The sequence below is a fragment of the Chaetodon auriga genome, chromosome 8 (genome assembly GCF_051107435.1).
Source record: "Chaetodon auriga isolate fChaAug3 chromosome 8, fChaAug3.hap1, whole genome shotgun sequence".
Lineage (NCBI taxonomy): Eukaryota > Metazoa > Chordata > Actinopteri > Chaetodontiformes > Chaetodontidae > Chaetodon > Chaetodon auriga.
The window spans coordinates 9,416,609-9,433,935 of NC_135081.1; the positions used below are offsets into that span (position 1 = coordinate 9,416,609).

At 40.0% G+C, this 17,327-nt stretch overlaps 1 protein-coding gene across 1 annotated transcript; it reads left to right on the forward strand.

Moving 5' to 3' along the window:
• Positions 1 to 4,584: 4,584 nt before the first annotated feature.
• trhra (thyrotropin-releasing hormone receptor a) lies at positions 4,585 to 13,574 on the forward strand. The gene is made up of 2 exons (XM_076736309.1): positions 4,585 to 5,627; positions 10,115 to 13,574. Exons 1-2 carry the CDS (start codon positions 4,821 to 4,823, stop codon positions 10,553 to 10,555), a joined length of 1,248 nt encoding a protein of 415 aa, XP_076592424.1. The 5' UTR covers positions 4,585 to 4,820; the 3' UTR covers positions 10,556 to 13,574.
• The last annotated feature ends 3,753 nt before the right edge of the window (positions 13,575 to 17,327 follow it).

Sequence of the window (17,327 nt, forward strand, 5' to 3'; positions counted from 1 at the left end):
AGAAATTCCCTGGAGGTGAATTATCGGCCCAAAATAAAGTCTGAAGGAATGGATTCATTAATACAAATGAATTTGGAGGCAGAGGGAGAAGCATGACCACAAACCTGGATGAAAATATTACAGTTCAGCAGCACAAAAAATAAATATTAAATCCAAGTAACTTTGCTTCTCCAACACGTTGCAGGCCTATGCATTAGTTTGGCTTCATTCATGTATAGTAGTACGAGTAGCCTCTACTTATTTTTGGCACAAAATTCAAGGCCAAGTGGCACCTACTTCTGCAGTCATTAGTGTTTAAACCTTTGTGCATTTAAAATATTGACACAGTCTCCTACAGTAAACCTCTGGATCATACAGCTAAATTTAATCTTTTTGAAATGTGCCATGGTCCAAATATTTACAGCAACCTGGCTCCTCTCCTGTTCAATGTGCCAGTAGCAGTATTTGACCACGAGGTGGCAGTGAAGACCCACTGTCAGTGTAGGAGCAGGGAACCAAGAGCGGGGAAAATCATGCAGCGATCGATGGTGGGAAATACCACTTACTCAAGTACTGTACTTAAATACAATTTTGTGGTACTTGTGAGTATTTCCATTTTATACTACTTTATACTTTTACTCCAGAGTTAAACAGAGTACTGTTTACTCCACATTTACTTGACATCTGTGGACAATCTGCAGATTCACCCAGTTTAGAAATCACGATGCATTGTTATAGATTAAACTATCCATCAGTAAATGAAGTAGTCAGAATTAACTCCACCTCAACCAACTATGACAGTAAAATGCTGTCTGTACATTAATGTTTCAGATACAATAATGAGGTAGTATATATTATTATATCACTCACATGGCCAGATAGTGGATCATTTTTATAAAATTTTTTGTTTTGCCACTGGGAGGCATATTTTGTTATCTTCTGATAGATGTTAGAAGCAGCAGAAGCAAGTTGTGAGCACAGTATATCATCACCTTTCAAGCTGATATGATGAACCTGTTAGAAAATGCTTGACTATTACTTATCCGACAGTTATGAAGGAACTTTGTCTTTCATTTTGAGTCCTGTTTCTGGACAGCTGGTGAATGTAAGTCCAATATTTACCCTCTCTAATTCAGTTTTTGGTCTCTACCAGCTCCTAAAGAAAACTGCTGTTTTTTTAGCTGCTGTATACTCCACCATGCTCCTGTTCACCAGCCAGTCACTAACTGTGTCAGTCCACTGTTTGGTGTTGAGCAGGTAGCATAAGTGTTTTGCTGACAGCTTCCTGAAAGACATCACTATGACAGCAGTGAGAGTGAACACAACAATGTTGTGTGAAACTCACAGTAAAGCCGAGTGGAGCTGTGGATTCAAGTGTTAATGTTCTATAGGTAATACTTATTCCACTATGCTAGGCTTTTTTTTTTTTTAGTTGAATGGAAACAAATAAATGAAATGAGGTTGTTTATCAATGTATAAGCTAATGGTTTTGCAGTTATCTGCTTATGCTGCCTTCATTACTGAAGTACATACAGTACTTCAGTAATGAAGGCAGCATTCAGTGTAGTTGGCTCATAGATTGGAATGCATAACCTGTAACAAACGCATGCACTTTCTGTTAGCCGCTGCAGAAATGTATTGCACCAGTAATGAATTACAGCAAGCATAACCACTCACATTAATACAATCAATATTCACGTAAAATTACTTGGAAGACCTGCTGTTTCTGACACCTCTGGTGGATACATTCTGCAGGCAGCAATTACAAGATTTCTTGCCCACCTGTGAATTCACCTCTTGGCCCCCACCTGTGAGGAGTGATGATCTGTTAAGGTGTTCCACCGGAACTGAAAACTTCATTTAGCTTTCCTCTGATGGTATAATAGTCTCAGAGGGGATCGATACAGGGGTGACAGTGGATTAATACCTCGTGGTAAATTATGTGCACGCTGACGTAAAATCTTTTGAAGGATTGTGGGGTTAACAAAAGAGAAGTAGACCCATGAGCACTTAAGACCATGATAATCAATTGCTGACTTCCAAAAACACTACTATTAACAGTCAGGTAATCTGACTTTATATCCACACAGTCTGTGGGTAATCTGTCTACAGTTCAAAACGTAGCCTTAAGTAAGAGCCGTGCTTTCTTCCAGGCAGTTTTCCTGCAGACTGCTGAGCTCTCATTGCTAAACAAGCCTCCTGGGAAGGTTATATGGACAGTAATATAAACAGATGCAGCACCCACTGTGCTGAGATCTGAGTAATTTTCCTCCAATGCCTTCCCCTCTTTCAGCCCATGCAGCTTCACTGGGAATAACAATCATACTAATCCAGACTGGTGTTGAGCGACTGCCTGAAACCTCAGCCAGTTTGTTTATCTTTTTGGCTATGGGACCTGAAACACCAAGGGGGATTGGGGGGGTTCTAATCACGAACAGTTAAATCATGAGCATCCATGTCTCACTTTGCAGTTCCACGTTGGTTATCCTGCAGATGGTGATGAGTGCAGACAGTAGAGGACTTTCTCTCCCACTGAGAAGCAGCTCCATCAGAAGCATGTCAGCTCCTCTATCCATTGTTACAGGTGTTTGCCCCAAGGGAGGACAATTGCTGCAACTGCACCCATGGGTGTTGTGATAGCTCCTGAGAACTCACCCCTCTGTTTCTACATAGCGATGCTGTAATGTAACTGAACAGTGTGAACCTTAATTTGCTTTCCTTGTTGATGAGACAGGCAGAAAAACAACAGGAGGAGACAGGGATAGAGAGACACAGACAGACTGAGGCCATGAGAGAGGTGTAGGCACAAAAAAAGAGGTAGTGAGGCACCCAATTTCCCTGGTACATTTCACACATGGTTCACATGCAAGTTAGCCAATTTAGATTGCGGCAGCCTGTACTACAGTGCAAAATTGCAGACCCGGAGTGCAGTGCAAATAGGCTGCTGCTGGGTCTCCCATGAGTCCAAGTCATGCTGTGAACATTTTGGAGCCACCACATGAGAAGACACATCATCACAATATTATACAAAAAAGTGACATTAAAGTGACCTTGTCTTTCTTTAGGGCATATGTATCTCCTGCCATCACTGAAATAGTCCTATAATAGGGTCACAGCCTGCCTGTAGGACTCTAAAAGCTTTAGAATGATCTCATTGTGCTTTATGGATTTATTTTTTTCCATCTTCTTATATTCCCAGTTTCCTGTGATACTTGCTAATTGAGCCACAGGGACCTGAACACCCTTAATGGTATTTTTATGTCTCAGTATATAAATTCAGTTTGTCTGTCTGTCTGTGTGTGTGTGTGTGTGTGTGTGTGTGTGTGTGTGTGTGTGTTCAGAAGTCTAAATGCTCCATTACAAGTAAAAGTATAGCATTATCAGCTGATTGTGCTCAAGTGCAGAAAACGGCCCCTGTGACTGACATGCCGTTGTACATCATTTTATTTGATTCTTGTTATGGCTGAATTCATAGCATTCATAACATTTTAATATTGCGGAAACATCATGTGTCTTGTGTGCAGAATTTCTGTGAGTTTTAGCTAAAGCTGTCAAATAGATGCACTGTAGTAAAAAGTACAACATGTTAAAGTGGAGTAGAAGTATATAGCAGCATAAAATGAAAAAAATAAACTGAGGTAAAGTATGAGCACCTTAAAATTGTATTTGTATAATCTTGGTTTTTAGTTGTATAGATAAATCAATTTTCTCTCTACTTGTTTCATCCCTCCAACATATATTTTATTTTGTAGTAAATTATAAATATGTATCACCTGCCAATGTCATATCATTACTGTGAATATGGCACTTTATGAGATTTATACTTTATGAGATTTATAAGATTATTATGAGATTATCTTGTGGGTCAGTCAGTATAAACATATGTTGTGCAATATTCTGTTTTCCAAAGATGCCAAACATATCAGGCTGACTTTTGGCAAAACATGTAAATTGATGCAGACATCCACAATACCTCCAGCTGATGAAATGGTGCGGCCATAAAAGACACCAGTCTTGAATGTCACTCAGTGTGACATATTGTGGAGCTTCAATGAAGAGTTGGAACAAGCTGATACACAATATATATATAGTGAGACAGTATATATAGTTCTATTTTGTGTTCATACTCAGCACATGACACTGTAATGCGCTATAGTTTTTACAGTTATAAGGAAATTTTTAAGTGTTGAGGAGTGCTTGTGTGGGGAATGAATCAATTAGAATTGTTGACAAATGCATCCATAAACAAATAAAAAAGTATTCAACATTAATTGAAGCCCCTTGTATTGTAACTACATTGTAGTGTGTTATAAAACATTCATTAAGTCTTTATGTTTTGCTGTTGTCAAATGTTAAGAAAAAAAAAAGGTTTAATTTTCTACAGCAAGAAAATCCAACTTACATTCCCTCAAACATGTTATAGAGCACAGCGGAGCAGTGTGAGAGTCCCTGAGAGGAGAAAAGTTGTGAGCCCGTCATGTCACTGTGACCAGCGCTCGAGACTCCGCTCTCCCAGTCATGACTGTGTGAGCAGTGAGACAGGAGCAGAGCGCGGAGCTGCCTGCTGCACCTCCACTCTCCATTCTCTTACAACTTCAACCAACAACCGAGGCTTCGTCGTCTTATATTGGAGTTTCATTTAATGGCTCTGCGATATCAGAAATTGGATTTCGTGGAGAAGAAAGCGCAGTTTGACTTGATGATATGTGGCTGAAATGAAGTTTTTAGAGGATTTGTGGTCGTTGGATATTGGGTGCCAGGGCACTGAAGTTTACTGCAATGATTTTTTGTGCCCGATGCGATTTTGTTGAAAGCGCACAGAGAAACTGTCTGCTCCTGTAATGGAAAACCTCACCATGGATAACACGACTGTGGAGAATGACACGGCGGTGCAGGACAATCAAACCCTGGGCGTTTGGACTGACTACACAGCTGAATACAAAGTGGTCAGCGTGTTTTTGGTGTCCCTCATATGCGGAGTGGGGATCGTCGGGAACGTGATGGTCATACTGGTGGTCCTGACCACCAAACACATGCGGACTCCTACTAACTGTTACCTGGTGAGTCTGGCCGCGGCTGACCTGATGGTCCTGACGGCCGCCGGGCTGCCCAACATCACCGACGCCCTGTACGGACAGTGGGTGTTCGGTTACGCGGGCTGCTTGGGGATCACTTATTTCCAGTACTTGGGTATAAACGCGTCCTCCTGCTCCATCACTGCCTTCACCGTGGAGCGCTACATCGCCATCTGCCACCCCATCAAAGCGCAATTCCTGTGCACTTTATCCAGGGCCAAGAAAATCATCATGCTGGTCTGGGCGCTCACCTCGGTCTACTGCGTCATGTGGCTCTTTCTGTCAGACACCAAGAAGCTGGTGTATGACAACGTGGTGCTGCTCAGCTGCGCCTACAAAGTGTCCAGGAGTCACTACCTGCCCATTTACTTCACAGATTTCGCGGTGTTTTACGTGCTGCCTCTCATGCTGGCCACGGTTCTGTACGGACTGATCGCCCGGATACTTATCCTAAACCCGCTGCCTTCAGATCCCAAAGACAGCACCAAGAAGTGGAAGAGGGAGATGAGTCAGGGAGGGAGGATGATCAGCACCAGCTCCTCCAGCAGCACCACGGCTGCCTCCCGCAGACAGGTGGGCGAAACTGTTGGTTCATTCACCTCATCAATGTGGAATGAGTGTATGTGTGTGTGTGGGTTCAGGGGGAAACAGGTGATGTTCCAGCTGACCCCACACACTGGAGCAGCTTGAGTAAAGGTATTGATCTCACAAAACACACTACATGAGGCATTTAATTAACGTTTGGGTTTGGCTGGCCTGTGTTTTACTTCCTCATTGTTTGGGGCCCCACACACCCAACTGTGTAGTCATAATGATAATAAAAATGACAAAGTCAGCCTTTTCCCTCCTTTAAATAATTTGTTTTTATTTTCTTCTGGCCTTGTTAAACTCAATAACTAGACAAGCAGCAAAGCCACAACACTTCCTTTGCCACAACTTGCAATTGCACATTTGATGAAGGTGGCAAAGAGCAGAAATGAGCAAAAAGCGCTGTTATGACATCATCTAAGGAAATGTGTTTTCTGGGTAAATAGTGAGCAAAATTGTTTCTGTTTGCTGAGAAGTGGTGTACAGAGAAAGGCACGATGTTAATGTTTGAGGCCAGCGAGGTTTAACAGTAGAACAACAGTTATGAAATAACAATAACAGAAATTTTAATAGACTTATTTGAAATTTGGAAGGGAGATGTTCCCTAAAACATGCAGTCAGCAAAGCCAACAGAGCATACAAATCCTTTAAACTTAGCACAGCTGGAGTCTCTGAGGAGTGATATAATTTTCTGGAGTGGAAACAAGTCATTATTTCAAAATCATAAGCACTTCTCATAAAATTAGGAAAGTTCATGAATTATCAAGGTGATACAGCAGTGTTACGTATGCTTTTTGAGCAGGTAAAGGACCTGAGATCTCCAGGAGCCCAAACACACCATTAAGGTTTACTGTTGCCACATATGTATATCTATTAATATTATTGCTTTTTTTAATGTTACAGCTGACCTGAAGGTCCCCTCCGTCCTCACTGTTTGATATACAGTGCATCAAAGTGCTGCCACAACTCATTCACTTTCACACTGAGTCTGGTGTGAAGTGAAGTGCAAACCCCCATCACTCAGTTTGCCACTTTTTTTTAGTGGAATAGAGCTGATCCACCGTTCTAAAACTCAGGAACACAAACACAAACAGCAGCTCATACGAGGCTGAGTTCAACTGACAAAAATGATTCGACAACAGTGTTTTATAGTATTAAGTTTTGTTTATATTGATGGAGAAGAGTTCATGGTGCAGCCGCCTATTCATTTACCTTACTCAGTTTGTGTGTTTATGTGCATGCTGCAGAGAAATATGTGCTCTGTAATAACACACATGCAGTAAACACAAACTATCCAAGGCTGTGTCTCATCCCCTTCTGACATCATCTTCATCCTGTAGAAAGCTCATAACACCCTAGAAAAATAGTTAAAATTAAAGAGGATCCTCTGAAGACGCAGACACATCGTGCCAGACACTCAGCTAAAGAGCAGAGCGAGAGGTTTGTTTATCAGATCAGGGGAAGAAGTCTTCCTGGAATGACAGGGGGTGTGGTACCCTGAGGGAGTGCATGCACTATTGGATAGTCTAATCAGTTAACCTCAACTCAAATACGCTTTTCCTCCATCTGTGTGGCTTGTGTTTTCTCTTTGATGTATGCAACCCCGTAAACACACACTCACATGTGTTTCTGGTGGTCAACATTCATTTCTCATTTCCCACACATGGAACAATTCATACCATCGACTGTCTGCCTTACTGAATTAGCGAAAGGTCGAGAGATAATGACGATCCATGATTAAGTATTTTGCTCACTGATGACACTGGCAGTGCCCCTGTCCAATCCTGTTAGACTCACCTGACTGCGGCTGAGATGGCACAATATAAATATGGATAAGATTCAATTACATACAAGTTTCTCATCAGGATTATCATCTGATAATTACATTAACAAAGCCAGGCTTTGTTATAGTGCGCATACAGATTTTATCAGTCCTCCTAGTTGCAAATTAATCAACAGAATCTGAATAAACAGTGTTTTCTGTTTACTACTTACAAACTACTACGTTTGTTTTCCCCTAAAGAAATTTGTTGGGGGGGGGAGACAGTGAGAGTTGCAGTAATGAAAAATGTCATCCTATACATTTTGATCAGTTTGTGGTAATTTTATTACAACAAATAACTGACAAATCTATGGGGATATTTTGGAGCATTAACAACTACAAACACACAGTAATGTGGGGGATATAATGCAGTAATATAGGATCAGAAACCATCCAATAAAAACTGCAATGAAAAAGATGACTATTATTCCAAAAGTATGGCAGAGAGCTACAGTGTGAAATGTTAAAAAATGTGATTTGTGTCTAAAATCACAGCTTCAGCCTGACTGTGTTGCCTGTATCATTGTTTGCATTTTTCATTTTTGGTTTTCAATTCATAGGTCATTCGCAGTCATCTTTCTGTGGTCATCATGGTATATGAACAAATGCTAACGGGGCAGGGATTCTGTGTGGTGTGGCTCTGCTGAACTTCCTTTGTCTGATGAATCGTCAGTCATAACCTTCCAGGAACTCTGGGAAGTGACCACAGAGCTTTCAGCATTTATTTGTGAAACCTGATGACGGATAACTTTGTGGCAAGTTAAGTCATCTACAGTACGGTTTATTGTGAGCAAATGCCACCACGCTTGTCGGCTTGTTTGTTACCCACAACCCCCCTGAGCCAACTAAATGTGGAAACATTGTTTAATACCACTTATCGAGAGATCTTGTCGTCTACACTGAAAGGTCTGCTCAGTGGAAAAAAAGAGACCTTTTCTCATTCCTTTTGTTCAGCAAACAAAAAACAGTCTCAGCTGATTAAATCTCTGCTGACTCCATTATCATCTATACTGCATTTTAATGTGATTTGATTGGGCTTAGGAGTGCTGACATTATTAATATTTCTATCCAGGCAAATCAGAACTCCTGCATTTTATGATCGTGATGTTTTCTGACAAATCAAAAAAACAACATCTGTGTTGTGTGATCACAGACGGAGTTAGACGTAACAGAAAGCTCCTGGACCCTGTCTAGCAGACATACAGCACTGTTTAAGATTAATCCAATCTGGAGAATGTGAAGGAAAAGCTTGGTTTGGGGTGTACTCCTGTGGTTTCAGTACATTTGTATTATTACATCTGATCTAGTTTAGTTTTTTCACGTCTCAGTCGAGGAAACTCTTTTGTAAGTACTTGTTAATGTGCCAGATGTGTTTTTTTTTCTCCCTTTTTAATGAGTCCTTGTTACTAGAAGTAAGATAATGTCATCATCTCATCATCCATTGTAGATCCTGCTGGACATTAATGCACATTAATAACCACATCCTACCACTTTAGTGTGTCAATAAAGCAGCTCATAAGATGTGTTTCAATGAATTTAATAATTTTATCAGCATCACAACAGCTCAAGTGGATAATGCTTCGATTGCTTTACTTACGTTAAATCGCCTCCTGATGGGACACACGTGCAGTATAAATAGTCTATAGTCTTTTTTTTTTTTGCTTGTTTTTACTTTGTAATACATTTTTCATTCATAGTTTAGCTTATTAACAATTTTCCTGGTTTGGTGGGTCTATATGATCTGAATTGAGCACTTTGTTGATCTTGAATGCATCCCACTGTGAAGACACACGTAACTGCCTTTCTGCTGCTCACTGATCATACAATGTGCCCTTTAAAAAGAGAACTCACTTGGCATTCTGACAAACGCTTCACATCAAGTAGGTCCTTGTAAATAAAATGATCACAAATGAATCAAATGTGGATTTACTTTTTTTCATTACTCCTGCAGTGCTGCCTTTTTTCCTCAATAACTCTGGGGAACCCAAACAAACTTAAGTTTAGGGTTGAATCAGATCAGCAGAATGAATATTCAGCGCGGGAGGGTTTCCTTCTTCTGAACTTGGCACACCATCAATATTTGAGTAGGAGCATGGCTGCACAATTTTCATCTCATTAAACATACTCAAGTTGACTCAAGACAAGTGTTCAGGTGAAGCTGCAGCTGTGTCCACAGACACGACACAGTATACAGAGTGTCATCTGGTTAAAAAATAAACGATTCACCTGCATCAGTGGTGAGAGGCTCAATGAACAATACTTTTTATTTTGTTGGCCATGATGATTGTATGTCTATCACAGATGCTTGAATTATAAGTCTCAATATTTCAGTGCTGGTGATCATTACTTGTTCCTTTTAATGTAAAGCAACAGCAGTCAGAAATGTGCAGAGTAGTTTGATAAACAGAGAGGTTAACGTCAATGAGATAATGTGAATGTGGGTAGATAGTTAAAATCTTAAATGACAATGGCAGACTCCACCACTAACAGTGAAAACTATGCTATAGAAATGTAGCTGCAGAATGTAAATACATTGACAGCCTTTTACTGATAGACTCCATGTGCATTCAAAAAGTTCAATTGATTATTCAGTTTTCTGTGATCTCATGTTGTTGTATCATTATTTGAACACATGATTGAATTTTATCAGGTAACAAAGATGCTGGCTGTGGTGGTGATCCTCTTCGCTTTACTTTGGATGCCCTACCGAACCTTAGTGGTGGTCAACTCCTTCCTGGACAAGGCCTACCTGGATACCTGGTTCCTGCTCTTCTGCCGTCTCTGCATCTACCTTAACAGCGCCGTCAACCCGGTCATCTACAACGCCATGTCCCAGAAGTTTCGCGCTGCTTTCAAGAAGTTGTGTCACTGCGGCCCTCAGCGTATGGAGAAACCAGCTTCTTACAGCGTGGCGCTAACCTACAGTGTCATTAAGGAGACGTCCAATGGGGAAAGTCCTGACCACTTCACAGAAATGGATGATGAGTTAAACATGCCAACAGATCAGTACTTACCCACTAGCATCCTGCCAAGTGCCAAGAAAATGACGTTCAAAGAGCCCTCCCTGTCTGGGAGTGACGTCAAAGCCTGACTAAAAGCAAACTTTTCACCCAAAACGGATTCTGACAGCTGGATTCAGTCACCTATGGGACATTTTAGAGATATATTCATTCAAAGTACCCGCAAACTTCCAATTTATTTTCTCCTAGGTGTTTTTCTAGGAAATGTTTCTTTTATTTCACAAGACCATTTGCCAAAAACCAAAGAGGATGCAGTGAGATGAGCTGATGAATAGGTCTTTTAGCATTATAGTTACAGATACATGGATGCAGCAGTGATTATTCAGTTCTGCTGAGAAATCTCTAATATTTGTGAAAAACAGGAAATAGTAGTTATTAATGCAGTATGTGATGTACCTAATCTGACGGATAAAATGCAGGGACACCTTTAAATACACGTTAACTTAAACTGTTACAGGAAAAAGGTGCAAGAGAGAAAATAAAGTCATCAAGTTTATCCTATAGTTAAATGATGGATTTGGTTGAAGCAAACTGCTCCCACCCACATCCTAATATGGCAAAGTAATGCGGGAAACCATTTCGTCGTGATATATTTTATTTTTCATATAAGTTTATCGTTTTTTATCGAGATAGAATTTACGTCAGTGTTTTTGTTGAGCACAAGATTCTCCAGTCGGATACAGAATCGGAAAAGTGACCAAGCATTGCATAAGATGTGGAGGGAAAATCTATTTAAACTCATGATTTATATGAAAATAAGTGAAATATCCTCAGTCCTGTCAGTGAAGTGTGAAATGTTTACAGCCATGGAGCTTATATCTTGGGTTAGTTGAAATAGTCATGTTATGGTTTCTTGCACAGGTGTTTCTCTGTGATGTGTTTAGCTAACTCAAACTACCCCGCTGTGCCTGTTTCTAAAACACCCATAGATAACCGGTGTTTCTCTCAGATACAAGTTGTACAAGGGATTGCAATTTGAAATTCAGTTATTAAGCTGAGTAAGGCTCCGTTGCTTTGACAGTCTGAGGGTTGACTTGTGATCTGTCCTACCCGGCACATCCTCATACTTAAATGACTGAATATGTTGATTGTCGCTGTCTCTCAACAAGATGTGCATCACTGAGAGTACCAGCGACAAGCCAGTAAGACCATGTCTTCGAAGGCAGACGTTTTGCCCTAACTGACCTTTTGCATAGGTCTGGGCAGCAGTACTACCAGGTTAGGTTAAAGAAAAGATCACAGGTTAAAATGAGTTCGTTACTGTTACGTACTTGACACAACTTGAGTTCGTTATGTACCTTAAAATAGGTCAACACTGACTTTTGGTTTCACATGGGACATGAAGAGTGGTCTCCTGGGTAAAGTCCTGTCCTGTCTTTGATTGATCCATCCATCCACACCACCTCCCTCCTTCTTGCTCTCTACACAGCATTACCTGACTTCCTGCTGGCTGTTGATGGTCAGTATATACCTCCAAACTGTAGGCTGACTGCTTGTCAAACCACATCTCATTTTTCTATGCGTGTTAGATACAGATAAGATGTAACGTGTGAGTGTGTAGGTTTGAAGTTGTTTTAAAGGCACCAATGGACTGTAATCTAACAATATTCTAATGATGTTTACTGTTGAGTAATTAGATTTAGATTAAACTAATTAGATGTAATGTATAAAAGATGATATTTTTAAAGTATTTTGCCCATCACTTATGAGTGGTAAGAAATCGCTTCATTTCTGTGTTGGAATTAGGTTAATAGCACGTTGTCAAGCAATCTGTCTTATCTACAGTGTATCAACGTTTCTAATTTTCTTATCAAGGAAATTTTCTATCGTCTGACCCGAGGATACCATCCAGCAAAAGCTTTTCCTCTTGTTCATGCACCTCCCCACAAGAAACCATGTAATTCCAATGAATCCAAATGCACAACACCGTGACATTGTAATCTTGTTATTAGAGAGAAAGCACAGATATTGAATTACATGACATTTTGAAAAGGTCCATGTAAAGAAAAGGACAAACGTTACAGACACTCTCTTAAACCTGTGTCGATTTAAAAGTCTAACGATTTCTGCAGGGAATTTAGTCTTAACAGTGACAGACACGGCAAAGCCTTATCTTGCTTTGGTCACTGTGGAGATGATCACTGTGGACTCTGTGAGGAGCATGTGAAGGTCAGTGGCTGGTGTATAACAACTAGGGAGAAATGTGTAATCCTGATGTGCAGACAGAGAGGCTCTTTGTCAAAGGGTCAGATAACCATTGTGGCAGTAATTCACTGATATTGGCTGAGATTGCAGAGTGCAGCGCTTTTCTGTGATTTATCTGCTCAGCAAAATCCACAGAGCAATCATGGAATGTGTAAATAGTTCGTGGCAAAGTGCCATACTTGAGCTGGTGCAATCCACAGCATGTACATAGTTCACCCTGCTATTAAAAGAAAACATTTCCTGTTTGTTTGAGCTGCGTACATATATGTATAAATTGAAGAGCACTCAGAGGGAATGAGTACTGAGTGAACTAAATGAAACGGACCTGCTTCACCAGCAGGCCTTTTTGTCTATACTGTGAAGTTGCTTGAAACTGATTGTGCAGTGCTATGTGAAATTAATTCAGTATTGTGTTTTCAAATGTGTGCCAGTGAGTGCATATGTAAAATAATAGCTTGTTTCAATTCATTGTTCCATCAGTGTGTTTTCTATCATTTCAAACCAGTCAGTGGAAGCTAATATGCCCCAAAGTGGAATAGATGAGGAAATAAAAACATAAAAAAAGGTTTGAACTCTGTAGTTTGTAGCATAAAGTACCTCTCATTCGTGCACTTTTATTAATTTCTCCCTTTGTCCTCAGGTGAAAGGCATTTCATTGTGGGGAAAATACCAAGCAGTTGTGTTTTCTGTTCTGCACGGTACAGTTTGCAGCATGAATACAAGCTTTTGTGATGTGAACACAAAATGTCAAAATCAGATACCATCTGAGGCGACGCTTTGTGCACAACTCTGTCTCAAGGTAGCTTTTTTCTGCTCTTGCTGTTTGATGGATTGTTTTGTATTTTGGATTGTTCTTTGTCTATAATAAACAGAGACAATAATTGTAGCGCTTTGTCAATGGTGCATTATTGCTGCATTTTAATGTCTTGTAAGGTTATATTGTTTTTTTCACCAGCTTCTTTCACCTCTCCATCTATACTGATCTATTAACCAGCAGCCACTGAAAAAACTGCCTCATCCAAGACTGCCATGAATCAGGCACAGTTCGCTTCTGTATGAGCTACTACCACATCAGCGACATCAATCAGAGGGGTGATGGCTTCGCTTTGAAGCATGTGGTGGTCTGCTTTGACACAAATTCATCTAAGCTACAGGCCAACTGTACTCCTAACACAAACAATATGACACCCCCACACAATTTCCGTTCAGTTACTGTAGTAATATCCCTCTCAAGTCATCAAACCTCCCTCTATTTAGTTAAGCAATAATGCTAACACTAGAGTATATATTACAGTAATTACCCATGCAATGTTATGGAGCTAGAAAGAGCTTAATGTGCTGGGAGATAATGTCCTTGGAACATTAATTGGCGATTGCTGTTACATTTCATCAGCTGTGTGCACTACAGCCATAAATTTTAATACCACACACATTTTATTTTTAGGCCAGAACCTTTTAATACCTCAAATAACACACACAGTATTTCCTAGCGCATCCAGTGTTGATAGGAAAGTGGTATTTCTTATATAATGACAGGTTACGCTGTACAGTATTTGCACCTGGACTACAGCTTTTACACTGCAAAAGTGTCATTTATAAAGGTTGAACAAACAGTTCTTTTATATTTGTTGCTTTGGATTTTCAATTTACATAGAGCTACACACAGATTGCTCTTTTAAATGCAATTGCAATAAAGTTTCTTCAGTAAGACACCAGTGAGGATGTTTTTTGTGATTCAAATATTGAAATGTTACCACATGGAGGTACCCAGGCCGCAGGGACACCTGATAATGATGTGATCTGTATCAAGATACATCACTTTTTACAAGGCAAAATTTTCTAGCTGTTGCTACTCGCTACCTTCTACCAGGCAGCCTGAAGCAGGAGGAGGTGGAGTCAGGTGATATATATATATATATATATATATACACACACACACACAAGCAAAATAAACATGCTGATCACACGTTGAAGGCAGGTCTTTATGGGGTACAAGACTAATGCTGGGGTCAGTCTCCACAAAATCAGCCTGATTTGACAGAGTTACAGTGTGATGAATGGAAAGAACTCACATGCATGCTCCACACCTGCACACTCACTCTATGCCATGAGTCATAAAGACTACAATTACTCAAACTTCACTGCTGAGTCATGATGACGTTTACTTCCAAGTTCACTTTCTTTAATAAAACTATCCATAACCACTATGTTGTCACTGCCAGGTTCAACAGTGAAGGCAGTCGCAGAAGTTGTGAAAGATGTCGTGCAAAAATGTATTGTTCTATGATCACCTGATCTGATGCCGTGACCATCTCAAGAGATGAAAATAGCATGTAGATGTGAGGCAGAGCAGAAGACTCATATCTACCTTACACAGCATCAGAATAAAAGGAAATATATTCCAGAAGGTGATTCAAATCTCCACTTTGTTATTGGGGTAGAGTGATTCGATTGTAATGGATGCTACCATTTAGAAGAGACCTTGTATGACCTTGTTGACAAACATGTGTTGAACTTTAAGTCAGACATGTTTGGATTGTACTCTGCACAGAAACATGATGTGCAAAATGTGGATGCTGATTATTGTGTGTTTAATTCAAAGTTGCTTAAATAGAGGTGATATACCTCACTGAATGGGATAAAGGCATACTGAGACAAATCTATCCAATTATACTGTGAAAGATGATGCTTTCAGTAAAGATTTACTGGCCAGAGAGAGACATTTTTTGCAAAGACTTAGAAATCCAAACGGGTGAAAACGAGACATTGAGCAGGGCTGAAGTGGCTGAGAGGATGAGACATCAGAATAAAAGCCTCAGCAGAGGGCAGCTGCACCAATGAAATGGCCCTGGCTCAATGAACCTCATTTATTTGCCTGCATCTGCCTTTCAAAGCTATTATGTTGGGAGAGCTGTACATCTTTATGTTCAATTTGAGAAAGAAGAACAAGAAGGGAAATGATGCTTCAGCCATCAGTAGAATGCAAACAAATTTGCATGAGACAAGAATATCACCAGTAACGGTAAACATTTACAGATTCCAACATTTCACTCTGACAGTGAATCATGGCTCTTATTTCTTCTCTACAGTTTATTGCATGCTTGGTGATTTATTCAGCCATTCTCAATGTGATTAGTCTTGGACTGAGAAGATATTATATTGGATAAATTGGTTTTCACTTATTTTACCCTTTCATTTTTTTTTTTTTTTTTTTGTTTTGTTTTTTTTTGTTTGTTTTGTTTTTTTTGTAACACAGTCCACAAACTGTAGCCTTTACCTGAAATGTACACTAAATCTAACATTTTTCACGCTGGATTTTTCTCTTTAAACCTGTTAAATGTAGCAGTATGCCAGCCATATCTGAGCATGATGTGCATGCATATGAGGAGAGCTGAAAGGCTTGGGTCTGACATTTCCCTTAAACTCAGTCTGTCAATTTTAATTTGTTTGATCCCCGAGCAGCATTCATCAACACAATCCAAGCCAATTAAGGTGGAAATGTTGCCTTGAAATTGCTGTTTTAATGTAGTTGCTGAGGCCACCAAGCTCTGCGAGAAACAATCAACAAGAATCCCTTGTTGAGAACAAGCATTTCCGCTTGACTTCACCAAGTCTTGCACCAGCACACAATCATTACTTTAGGAAAATGCTACTGAGCCCCTGTATGCAGGTGTAAAAATAAAGGAAACAGCTACTGTGTGACTGATGAGGTTTCTGAGCATGCTGCTGTTCATCATCTCACCCTTCGTCCTGCTTACCCATGGCATGGGTAGATCTGTGAAGGCACCATTAATGCTGAAAGGTACACAAAGGATTTGGAGCGATGGTGTCTTTTTCAGGGTCCTAGTAAAAGAATTCAGGCACAAGACTGGCGTGGTCTGCAGTCCACACCTGACTTCCACTGAAATGTGTGGCCCTCATGAAGCACAAATTATGACAACGGAGAGCCTGGACTGTTGAGGGCTAAAGTGAAAATCATGCAAGAATGACAAAGAGTTTCACTTTCAGCACTTCAACAGTTAGAATCCTCAGTTTCCAAAAGCTAACCGAGTAATGGTAAAAACAAAGGTGACGCAGTGGTAAACATGCTCCTGTTACAACTTTTTGGAACGGGTTGCAGGCATCAGTGCAAATTTGCAAAAAAAAAAAAGTTTTCCAGTTTGAACATTCAGTATCTCGACCATGTACTACTCAATTTGAATACAGGTTGATTTTTTTTTTTTTTCCAAGCATTCTGTTTTGTTTATTTTTTACAAAGCATTTGGAGACTTTTTTGGAATTGGGGTTGTAGTACCCTACTGAACTAACACTGATTTTCATTGTCATGAGCGCCCACAACTCAATGAGATAGCAAGTACAACAGTCTCAATACTGACAATGCTGGGGTGAATGATGCCAGTCAAACTTCTGCCCACTCAATCTTTTTACTTTCAGCTTATTAAAACGTGGTGGCTGCTTTTAAGCTGACAATACCACTGATTACTGTGTTACTGTTGGCACAGTTCAAAGCCTAATTTTCATCTTAATAGCAGGGATAAAAATTATGGAAGCTCATTGTTGATGAGGGGAAATAATGATGTTCCTCTTTTGACGGTAATATTTCATACATATAAGCTAGTTTCTCTGAAAAATGAATAT

Coding starts and splice junctions, on each gene's coding strand:
- trhra (XM_076736309.1), top strand. CDS start 4,821: ATGGAAAACCTCACCATGGATAACACGACTGTGGAGAATGACACGGCG. Junction 5,628..10,114: donor CGGCTGCCTCCCGCAGACAG/GTGGGCGAAACT, acceptor GAATTTTATCAG/GTAACAAAGATGCTGGCTGT.